The 12,863-nt window shown below is 38.2% G+C and overlaps 1 protein-coding gene across 1 annotated transcript in view; it reads left to right on the top strand.

Annotated features, from left to right (window-relative positions):
- The window catches only part of LOC122793396 (nesprin-1-like), an 876,647-nt gene that overhangs the window by 755,296 nt on the left and 108,488 nt on the right, over window positions 1-12,863 (top strand). The window contains exon 38 of the mRNA XM_044061803.1: window positions 6,618-7,246. Coding sequence (XP_043917738.1) covers window positions 6,618-7,246 — 629 coding nt within the window. The remainder of the gene's footprint in view (window positions 1-6,617; window positions 7,247-12,863) is intronic.

The following is a 12,863-nucleotide window of genomic DNA, read 5'->3' as shown; positions in this document are numbered from 1 at the left end:
CCTACCCAACATGGTTTCCGGCCAGGCCATAGCACCATTACTGCCCTATTATCTTTCACAGAATCTGCCAACAAAGCCTTAGATGCAGGCCATTCTAACTCAGTAATCCTACTAGACCTATCTAAGGCCTTCGACACAGTGTCACATGCTAAGCTAGTAAACCAACTATCAACACTAGATTGCTCTCCAAAATCCCTCAGCTGGTTTACCTCCTACCTACAGAACAGGGAACAATCTGTAAAATGGTTAAATGCGCAATCTCAGTACCAACCTAACAATATAGGAGTACCACAGGGATCTATTTTAGGTCCAGTACTGTTCAATATCTTCATCAATGACCTGCACAAAGCCCCCCTAATCCAGAACATCATCCGATACGCCGATGATTCAACACTTATATCTACCTCTAAGTCTTTCTCAGATCTCCTCACACTTACACAACAGGCTTTTACTTCTAGTAACCACAATAAAGGAGAAAAAGGTGCTATTCCAGCTTAAAAAACAGTTATCCACACCTCAATGGAACTCCAGAAGACAGGAAACAGTTGATGGGCTTAAAACATTTTTAATGCAGTAAGAAAGCGCACACATCATTAAAACTGTGTTAAGCCCATCAACTGTTTCCTGTCTTCTGGAGCTCCACTGAGGTGTGGATAACTGTTTTTTAGGCTTTTACTTCTATTGAATCATGGCTTATTAACGCACAACTGATGCTCTTTCGGCTTTTCCCGGTTATGGGGTCACCACAGTGGAACTCTGGTCCACTCATGATTGACAGTGGATTTTTATGGTGCCGAGTTGCCAGCCCGATGCCCAACCTTCAAAGAAGGTACGTCCATTCACGCTCGCACCTACCTGCATGTCTTTAACGTCACTCGACCGTGGGGAGGACATGCAGACTCCACACAGAAGGCGTTCCAGCCGAGAATCAAACGGGAGAACCTCTTGCTGTGAGGCGACAACGCTAACCGCTGCACCACTACTGCATCAATGCACAATTGATGCTAAACCCCCAAAAACTAAACTTTTACTTTTCTCAACAAAACCACCCAAAATTGACTTTAAAATCCTGGCTAAAGACGGTACAGAAATTGAACTAGTGAAAATAGCCAAATTGCTAGTTATAGCAATAGATGACAAACTCACATAGGAGCAACACATCCTAACTGCAATCAAGAAAACCAAGTTCAAACTAGGTAAACTATACTGCCACAAACTCTAGCTGGATAAATATACCAAAATAAAACTAGCCAATACCCTACTCATCCCCTCCCTTTTATATGGTAGTGCCATTTTCACTAACCTGCACACAACCCTTAGTAATAAATTACAATCTTGTTATAACAAAATAGCCAAATTTGCCTCCGGAAAACCTTACCGCTCTCATCACTGCCATGCCATCACTAAACGAAGATGGCTAGAGTTTTCCCACCATCTACAATACACCCAACTAACCTTAGCCCAGAAACTAATTTTTAAACCAAATGACTTCTCTGCCCTTAACTCAATCCTATAAACATACACCCCCACTAGAACACTAGGATCTTCCTGCAAAGTGATGCTTACAGTAGCCAAAGCCAACAAAAGAGCAGGACAATGCCTGTTCTCCCATACCATAGCTAAGCTATGGAATAACCTTCCATCTGAAATAACCCAAATTGATCACCCAAAAACTTTTAAGGCAGCCCTAAAAATACATCCAGACAATCCATCCTGCACCTGCCTGAAAAACAAACCACCTTAAACAATATACTTCACCAAATACTACAGTAACAAGATCTTTGCAAAAAACCAGTCTTCACATTTATTAGTGTATTCTTACTCTAGAGAAGACTGGAATCTCACCAAAGATGGAAATGATGTAACACTACTATTCAACTGTAAACTTCTTGTTTTATTTTTCACCTGTCATATCTTCAATGTTGTGTATATATGCTATGTTTTTTCTTCCTTTTATATCAGTAACATGGTCGCATTGTGTTTAATTATTGTGTTCCTTTGTATTTTACTTGTGGAGCTTTTCTCCCCAGGCCTCCACTGAAAATGGGTCTCTGACCCAGTGGATTTTCCCGGTCAACAAATATTAATAAATAAATAAATAAATAAATAAATAAATAAATAAATAATTTTTACCTCAGCATTTTCACGTGATGTTGAGCTTCAATACATGGTTTGAAGGCAAACTGTGATTTTTAAATTCAATTTAACTATGTCAGCTCAGTGAATGATAATTTTGGAATTTTGGAGGTTCTTATTCCATGAACAGTTTGGGCAAATGGTGGGAGATTCCTGTTGCAGTCTAGCAGTTGGCTTGATAGTCTGCTCAGCCTCACCTTGTTCCTCACTGCATTTTAGGATCTAGTTAGGTGAAATTAATTCTTCACATGCAGCAATGCAAAACTACTTTTAAAATTGCTTTTTATACGGATTCATCTAATACATTCAGAGATCAAATATACCTCCACATTAAATCTCAAAACACTCTAAATTTGGTAACTCATTGCATTTTAGTTGTGTTGGTCTTTATCTTTGCAACATATTAAGTATCAGTGTATTTAAGTCCTGTAGATGCCCTACCCAAGCCTAACATCTCTTGAATACCTGTAGATATACTCTTTTTAACATATTCCTCCAAATACTGACATATTATCTATTTTCCATCTTTGTGTTTTCAGTAAAATCTTTGAAACTATATCTGACACATTTATATTTAATTAACTATTATTGTCCATGTGTCCATTACAATCCATTTATAATCTCTGCTTTCTGTGACTCTAACAGACAATTGTAATTAGATTATTTGTATATTTTCAAACTTCCGCCTCTGTTTCTGTGCATATTAATGTATTGCCATTCAATATTTCCTCAGCTGTGAAACACATAATAAAGCAAACATCAGAAATGCATTACACGTCAATTCACAGAACACACTAGAACATAAAGATGAAATGGGCTTTATTTGGTCCATCATAGTTTTTTTTTTCTTTTTCTTTATAGCCTACTCTAACTTTCAGACTACATGACCCCATCATCGGAATGTTTGTGTAGGCTGCATTGTAAAAATCTATGTTGAACCAAAAAGAGGCATCACATGGTCTCTGTGCTCCAGTGATTTATATCAAAATTGAAGCCAACTCATTGGCCCAGTAGAGGTATTTTATTTTATCATTTGTCATCTGCAGCTATTAGAGGTCCAAGTGCCTGAACATCAGGTTGGGGCTAATAGCTAATGGTCAGATGACAGTGCTCTTCTACACAGCAGCTGAAGTTGATCACACTGATGCATTAAAGTGACATTAACACAGTTGTTGCTCTTGGTGCTTTAAACCTTAAAATGTTAAATTTTAAGTGCATTGTTTCTATGCAGACTGAACCAATGGACATATTAAGTAAAAGATTAGAGCCAGTGCCTATAGACATAATTTAATATGCCTCCACCAAGATGACCTCTTTCTTAACCATACAGCATTGAAAGTCAAAAGTGTGTTTACAAAATCTAACCAAGTTTCATTTTTGGGAGCCTCACTTTTATATTATTATCTCTTGGCAACTCGGATACGCTGGTCAATAAGTCTAAGAATTTTATCACATTGTCTTTAGCTTGTTTATTCACCCTAATCTTGATATTATCCACAAACATAATCAACATTTCTTTCTTTCCTTCTTTCTGTTGTACAGAGCTGTCTGTTGTATAGATGAAAAGGAGCTGTGATTTCAGGCAAGAACACTGGTACTCTCCAGTACTTACAGCTTCAAAATCACTTACTATGTCAGAGAGGTTAACATTCCATGTTTTGTCCTTTACAAGTATTATTAGAGCTGGATCAGTTTATTTTTCTGTGCCTTAGTACTTATTAAAGGCTTTAAGTAAAATCAGCATGTATGGCATATGTCTGTATTTTGTTATCCATTTTCTTAATGGCTTCTTGCTATAAAGGTCTGTACTGTGGTTACTGAATATTTATTTGGTATACATTTGTATTGATTTTGGTATGTAAGTATTAAGATATCTGTATTTTGTTAGAGCAAATGTTGTAAGCACCATTTGTTCAAATTTTCCCAAGCAGCTTAATAAACTTGTAGAACTGTGGTTGCTTCTCTTTATTCACTTATTTCCCCATATAAAAATAAACCATGACTATGTGCTACCATACCATGGGTACTTGACTTTAATGAATTGGCCATTAAACGTAATTATTAGTAAGTCAAGTAAGACTGAACTTAATTTTTTATAGTAAATTTTTGATTTTTTTCATATTCTTTGCATTTAAGACATTGTCCTCTGAATCTTCCAATGTTAACTGGAACAGTATCTACATTCCTTAGCGAGACAATATCAAATTGGTTGGTGCTCAGACTGAAAAAGTAACTCTTAAATGATCTTATAAATGTCTCTTGGATGAGTAAAACATCATCTATTTTTGCTTGTTGTTGAACTGCTCTGTTTTCATTTGCCTTCCTGATATAATTGAAGAAGGCTTTATGTCCGTCTTTTCTTTCTTTCTTTCTTTTTTTTTTTGTATTAGCTAAAGCAAATTCTTTCCTTTATTCATATTGTTTTCAGTATAATCTTGTTTTTCTTGATGTCTTTTGCTGGCTTTTTATATAGCTCTGTGAAGGCCTTCCCTAGCAAAAGAACAGAGGTTGTCATTTCCTCACAGGCCGATATATATATATATATGTCTAGGAACATAGAATGATGCCAGTAGCTAAGCCAATAATTAAATTCAGTCATTTTCTGTTTTTATTATGGACTTATTCTTGGCAATAATAGGATACTGTTCAAAACTAATTTTGTATTAATTTCAAATGCATATTTTGCATGCTACTCATTGACAGAGAGATGTAAGTTTCGATACATATTTAAATCTTTCACAGACTCCTTTCAGTTAAGTAGTAGTTCATTTTTAAATAGCATGAGGCAGTTTTTACACTGCCTTTGGATACATACCTTTCAACCTCTTAGCACAAGAAATCTGTGCAAAGTCTATAATAATGGAAGGACAAATGCCCAAAAATAAGGACAGCTTTTAAATATTGCTCTTATAAGCTTAGAATGCTGCTAGAATAACAGGATTTGTGTTAGTATGAAACTCAAATATATGTCATAATTTAGTGACCTCAATCTTTAGTGATTTGCCAGAAAACCACAATTTTTGTTAGGAGCAGACCAAAATATGAGGCAAAAATCTGGACATTTTTTTGAAAATCTTGACAGTTGAGAGGTATATTTGGATACCATGTGCTATAAGGCTGGCTGTACAAGGAGGATTAGTCTGCCGTGACCCCATGATGACCAGTGCTAGTATGTGATGAAGGTTAGTGAGGAACTAAAGAGGGACAATGAGAATAATACAGGGGAGAAGTTTGTTGAACTTAAAAATTGCAGGGCCGCACAGCTAGGTGAAAGACCATGGAGATCTGCTCAAATTAACTTACCTCAATGCAGCTTTACACAGCACAGGTGTTTAGACAGACCAGGAGTTAGAATAAGGTACCTTTTCAGTGGTATAAGATGAGACCATTTACTTGTGCACACTACCTGCTATATAAAGGAACCACTAAGATGCTGCACTCAGTGCAGCCCTGGACAGTTAATATTAAATAAGAAAATAAAAGAGACAATAAAAAAAATGAAATCTGAAACCGCAGTGACCTGAGATATCCAAGTCCTGCAGTAGTCAGTCTGTCACTTAGAGGAATCACTACTTAATCCATGATCATACCTATACCAGGGCAAACATATTTGGTCAAACAGAAAATAAAATGTAGATTTATTCAAAGCAGCAAATAAAGAGTATCATGCAGTGCAAAAAACAACTTACTCATGCTTTGAAACTGAGTTAGTATGGTGATAATGACACAATAAGGAGCACCGACTATGAAAAAACAGAGATAGTCTCAACTTCTGAACTTGTACCATAGCCATTCTGCTGTTTAATGGCGCAGCTCTGATGTAGGGCTGCTTTGAGAGCAGCTCATGTACAAAGGTCTAGTCATGGAAGTATGCCAGAACAAAAATACCAAAGGAGCTTGTGGACCTAAGAACTAAATACTGTTTCTGAGTAAGCTGACTAAAAAGCGTAAATGTTAAATGAAAGTAAAATCATTACCAGAAGCTTTTTTGCCAGAACATAAATGGATGGTACACATGGTGACCTCTGTCTGAATTAAAAACAAAACCCATTTCATACACTAACTAGAGAACATTAAAAATTCAGAGAAAGCAGATTCAGCACAAGTAGGTGTAGCCTGAACATGAAGTGATGATATACCAGGTGCTTTTCAACTTAGGTTATATAAACAGTAACCCTGCATGCTGCTACATACTGCTCAGCCTGTTCGAGCTGATTAAGGATTTCTCAAAGACAGCCTTCTTTTTAATGGTCAGTCATGAACGGAGAGACAGACAGAGACAGTAACATGCAGATCTTGTTTTCATAACTGAATATTAAATAAAAAAACAAAATAAGTATTTCATATTATAAAAAATGATTCACTTGAAAATAATGCATAAATTAATGGAATGTACCAGTTTTGAAAGTCATCTTGCATACATGATCATACATCTGAAATGCATTAACTCATGAATTGCTTCTGTTTGTTGTGTATTTCAGGAACACAAGGTAGCAATAGAACGTCAGCAAGTTGAAAATCAAACCCTTAAAGCCAGCGTAGATAAAATGTGTTCTTTTTGCAAACCTGAAGACCATCATTTGCTGCACAGCAAAATAGACAATTGTATTCAGCTGTTTCAAGATAGCAGCCAGGTGATCAGTCGTCGGGAAGAGGCGCTTGAACAAGTGGAGGTATTTCTGGCGATTCAAAGAGCTGCTGCAGTTGTTCTGCAAAGAATAAGTCAAACTGTGCGGACTGAAGGCAGCTGGGACAAGGTGAAGGGAGAGTCACTGGAAAAGGAGCTTGATGGTGTAATTCCAGAAATTAAAAAGTTAGAATCAGTGGCCATCACACTGGATGGAACTCTTAATAAAGCCCAGTATCACCTGAAAGATGGTAGTTCTGGTCAGAATTCTTCTTGCAGAGCTGTGTCTGATAAAATAGTAGAGGAATTACAGTCTGTTCAAAACTTGCTTGGTAAAAAACAGAGTGAGGCTGAAGCTCTGCTTACTCTTTGGAACTCATTTATAGAATGCAAAGAACAGCTGCTTAAGAATATTGATGAAATAGAGGAAAAGGCTGATAAAGAAGGGTTGAAGGAACTAACTCTTCAAGGACTTCAGCAAAGGTAAGTCATAGAGTAATAACTTTCTTTCTCATTATGAGTACCATTTATTAAAGGAATGCTTTACATACACACACACACACACACACACACACACACACACACACACACACACACACACACACACACACACACAAACAAACACACACACCAACCTCCCCACATACAAACACAAGCTCTCTACTACTTAAAAGCAGGGGGGTAATCCCCCCTGCACCCCCATGTGGGAGGCAGTGACCCCAACACATCCCCTACTTATATATTCTAACTCTGAGGTCGCACTACACATAAACACACACACATCACCTCCACAGAAGCTACATTCTGCTCACACACATCGCAGCAACAAAACACACTAACACATACCACAGCCCCTAAACAAAAACCTTAACACACACACAAACACACACTTACCTGAATCCCTAACCACAGCAGAACCTCAGAAGTGAGAAATTCAAAACCTCAGGTATTTGAGGTTTTGAATTTCGCACTTCCGAGCTTTCGCTGTTTTCTGGATTCCACTTTATGGGCTCGAAATGCTGAATTTCAACATTTCAGTATTTCGAGCTTCTAAAGTGAATCCCTATATATATATATATATATATATATATATATATATATATATATATGTGTGTGTGTGTATATATATATATATATATGTGTGTGTGTGTGTGTGTGTGTGTATATATATATATATATATATATATATATATATATATATATATATAGATAGGGTCTATATCACATAGTCAAAGTGTCAAAATTTCGACAATTGAAATATCAAACCCAAAAGTTTGAAAACGAAATACTCTAACACTCAGAATAGCGATTTTTTTTCCCAGGGAAAAAAATCGCTGTTCCGGTCTAAAACGTGGAAACACACAAACACTAAATACTGTTTCTAATGTGGAGGCCTTCACCCCCCACACCCCCCAACGTAAATATACCAACTCCGAGATCGCACCACAGTGAAGGAAATAGCTAAGCCGTGGAACTGGCCCATCAAATTCTTTCCCTGAGAAAGAATACAGTGTTCCACGGCTTCATTATTTTTAGACTTTGGACTTCCCAGTTAGAAGTTTCGGCGTTCGGACATATGATATATATATATATATATATATATATATATATATATATATATATATATATATATATATATATATGTATATATATATATATATGTATATACACTGTCTTAAGTACATCCCCAGCCTTTGTCCTACAAAACCTTTCATTTCTCACATTTTAGAACCATGTTTTCCCTGTAATTCCTTATAGTAGTACCTTTTCTCCTACCTGCATGCTTAACACCTTACCAACATCCTCTATCCTCATAATTCCTACAAAATTATTACATTGTGTCCTCTGAGCAAAATAACTTTGAGCCTCATCTCCCAATAGCACCCTATCTGTATCAGCACTCATATATGCTACTGCTCAAGTACTGTCATCCAAAGCTACAGCCATTTACTTAAAAATTGGGTATTAAGCATAGAATCAAGCAAAAAAGGCCTCTACCTGTAACATCATACCTCTATAAGCAAACAAACAAAAAAAAAACTTAGAGGTGACATCCAAATTCAAGCTCAATTCGGCATATTCATCCTATCAGCTCTGCTACTGCTACCACTTCACCCACCCTGGCCTTCATATGTACTATATACCATACCAACTTACTAACCATTTATAACAAACTCCCCTGAAGTGCATGCACTGATAGCACTACACACATCAGGCATCTTAGTTGCCACAGAAAGCTGTCTCTGCCAGGACAAAAAATGAAGTAATTGCCCCACCAGGCTATAAAATTATCAGGTGAACAAAGCCAACAAAAATAAAATAGCGGTGTCATTATTTTCACAAAAAATCCCTAGGTATCTCCCTTTCCCCCACTTCCTGCCAACTTTTGCTAACTCAGAAATCCTTACTAACCATCCTAAAACTAAACATTCTCAAGACATTCGTAATATTGGGTATATACATACCTCCAGGTAATAATGAAAGATTTTCCCCGCTGGGCCTTCTCAAAAATCCTTCTTGAAACCATAATATTGGATGAAGCTAATAAAGATTGGCAAACAATTCTTCTTCGTATGTACAAGTTCACTTAACTTATAACCACACTGTCTAGATATAAAAAAGCCACAGCAGACACTCAACCCTTGACTGGATGCTAAGTTCCGCTCCAAATAAAATATCATCCCGTGAAACTCTGTTACACAGCCTAAGTGATCGCTTACCAAATTACACCATAAGTTATCAAAGCAACTGCTTCAAAATGCATCATTACTGCCTGGTAAGAAAACGTATTACTTTTCATAACGACACTTATTCACTACATCTCCCTAGCTGGTAGTCACGTAACACTCTTCCAATAGATGATGTCGTCTCCGAGTCCAGTAAAACCTTCCTAGGTGTTGTAAATGCACTAGCCCCCTCAGAATATAGAGCCAAAGCCAACTCTGCTCTGTAGCTATCCTTAGCAACTAAACAACCATGAAACAAAGACACAAAGCATGGAAGGTATGGACAAAAAATAAAACAGCTCCCAGTGTACTAGTATACAGACAACTAAGAAACCTAACAAAACAACTTATCACCAAAGATAAGATAGCCAATTACCCAACCAATCAAAACCTACACACTAAGAATCCAAAACTGTTCTGGGCCTCAGTCAATAAACTGTTTAACTCAGGACAAGCTACACAGCCATCACCAAAGGCACAGAAACAAATTGATAGTATAGCCAACCAATTCATACCCACTTAATAGAAACAGTACAGTCATTAAACAACCAGGAAAATAATCAAGCTCTTGATGTCCCTACTCAATCAAATAAGTTTCTTCACATTTTTCTTTCCAACCAGTTCCCATAGACACCATCAACAAATATCTCAAAAAATTAAAATTAAAACATATTTTAACTGCCCCTGACTATCTACTTGTTAAATATCTTAAAATAGCAGCTGAGGCTATTGCATATCCTGGTTCAGTTCTGATAAATTGATCTAAATCTGGACGAAGGAAGAGGAAAAAGAAGCGAGACAAGGGGAATTGAAAGAGATGCATAAGAGACGACTATGCTTGCAAAGGAGAGTAGGTGGTTGTAAGGACAACAGACAAGTGTATAAGGACCTTAAAATATGGGGAAATATAGATAAGGAAGCATAATTTACTAATGCAAAATGCTAGAGTGCAAGCAAATGAATCATAGCTGTTACCCCTCTGCTGCAATTAATTTCCTGAACATATATGTACCCATTATAATCCAAGGCATTGAACTGATTTAATCCTCACTTACTCTATGCCCCTTTCCATTCCATACTGATATCACTCTAAGTCCCACTTATACCTTTTCTTTGCTTCCTCAGTATTAGCACATATTTAACCATCTTATATTCCCGTGCCTGCTACTCACCTTCCTGACATTTTCCTGCAGCTTTCAGAATCAGTTACTTAACATTCCCCCCTTATGAAGTCATTTCACCAGACAGTACCCCTTCAATATACCTCTGATTGACAGCAGTGTTTCCCACTTCATTCTGTGTATGTTGCTGTAATTGGGTCTACCTGATTCTTCATTATCTGAGTACAATTTTGTCATATTTTCTTCATCCTCAGCTTTTGCGTTTGACAGAGTTCCTGTGTCATTTTAATGCCTTTGACTGTATTTGAGTGCAGACACTTCTAAATACTTCCATCAGTTGTGACACCGCCATCTCCAGTTCTGCCAACATTTTCCTTCCTCACACACTATTCCCATCAGTACTATATCTATTACTTGTCACTGCTTCCTTTATACTCTGTATACTGCAACCAGAGTCCTAACCTATGAGTCTGTACACTGCATAGCCTGAGTCCTAACCTATGAATCTGTACACTGCACAGCCTGAGTCCTAAGCTATGAATCTGTACACTGCACAGCCTGAGTCCTAACCTATGAATCTGTACACTGCACACCCAGAGTCCTAACATCTGAATCTGTACACTGCACAGCCAGAGTCCTAACCTATGAATCTGTACACTGCACAGCCTGAGTCCTAACCTATGAATCTGTACACTGCACACCCAGAGTTCTAACATCTGAATCTGTACACTGCACAGCCTGAGTCCTAACCTATGAATCTGTACACTGCACAGCCTGAGTCCTAACCTATGAATCTGTACACTGCACACCCAGAGTTCTAACATCTGAATCTATACACTGCACAGCCTGAGTCCTAACCTATGAATCTGTACACTGCACAGTCTGAGTCCTAACCTATGAATCTGTACACTGCACACCCAGAGTCCTAACATCTGAATCTGTACACTGCACAGCCAGAGTCCTAACCTATGAATCTGTACACTGCACACCCAGAGTCCTAACATTTGAATCTGTACACTGCACAGTCAGAGTCCTAACCTATGAATCTGTACACTGCACAGCCAGAGTCCTAACCTATGAATCTGTACACTGCACAACCAGAGTCCTAACCTATGAATCTGTACACTGCACAGCCAGAGTCCTAACCTATGAATCTGTACACTGCACAGCCAGACTTGTAACCTATGAATCTGTACACTGCACACCCAGAGTCCTAACCTATGAATCTCTACACTGCACAGCCAGAGTTCTAACCTATGAATCTCTACACTGCACAGTCAGAGTCCTAACCTATGAATCTGTACACTGCACAGCCAGAGTCCTAACCTATGAATCTGTACACTGCGCAACCAGAGTCCTAACCTATGAATCTGTAGACTGCACAGCCAGAGTCCTAACCTATGAATCTGTAGACTGCACAGAGTCCTAACCTATGAATCTGTACACTGCACAGCCAGACTTCTAACCTTTGAATCGGTACACTGCACACCCAGAGTCCTAACCTATGAATCTCTACACTGCACAGCCAGAGTCTTAACCTATGAATCTGTAGACTGCACAGCCAGAGTCCTAACCTATGAATCTGTAGACTGCACAGCCAGAGTCCTAACCTATGAATCTGTACACTGCACAGCCAGACTTCTAACCTATGAATATGTACACTGCACACCCAGAGTCCTAACCTATGAATTTCTACACTGTACAGCCAGAGTCCTATCCTATGAATCTCTACACTGCACAGCCAGAGTCCTAAGCTATGAATCTGTACACTGCACAGCCAGAGTCCTAACCTATGAATCTGTACACTGCACAGCCAGAGTCCTAACCTTCAAATCTGTACACTGCACAGCCAGAGTCCTAACCTATGAATCTGTACACTGCGCAACCAGAGTCCTAACCTATGAATCTGTAGACTGCACAGCCAGAGTCCTAACCTATGAATCTGTAGACTGCGCAGAGTCCTAACCTATGAATCTGTACACTGCACAGCCAGACTTCTAACCTCTGAATCTGTACACTGCACACCCAGAGTCCTAACCTATGAATCTCTACACTGCACAGCCAGAGTCTTAACCTATGAATCTGTAGACTGCACAGCCAGAGTCCTAAACTATGAATCTGTAGACTGCACAGCCAGAGTCCTAACCTATGAATCTGTACACTGCACAGCCAGACTTCTAACCTATGAATATGTACACTGCACACCCAGAGTCCTAACCTATGAATCTCTACACTGTACAGCCAGAGTCCTAT

The sequence above is a fragment of the Protopterus annectens genome, chromosome 1.part0 (assembly GCF_019279795.1).
Source record: "Protopterus annectens isolate FY-2018-M chromosome 1.part0, PAN1.0, whole genome shotgun sequence".
NCBI lineage: Eukaryota > Metazoa > Chordata > Ceratodontiformes > Protopteridae > Protopterus > Protopterus annectens.
This window is presented reverse-complemented; position numbering and strand designations above follow the sequence as displayed.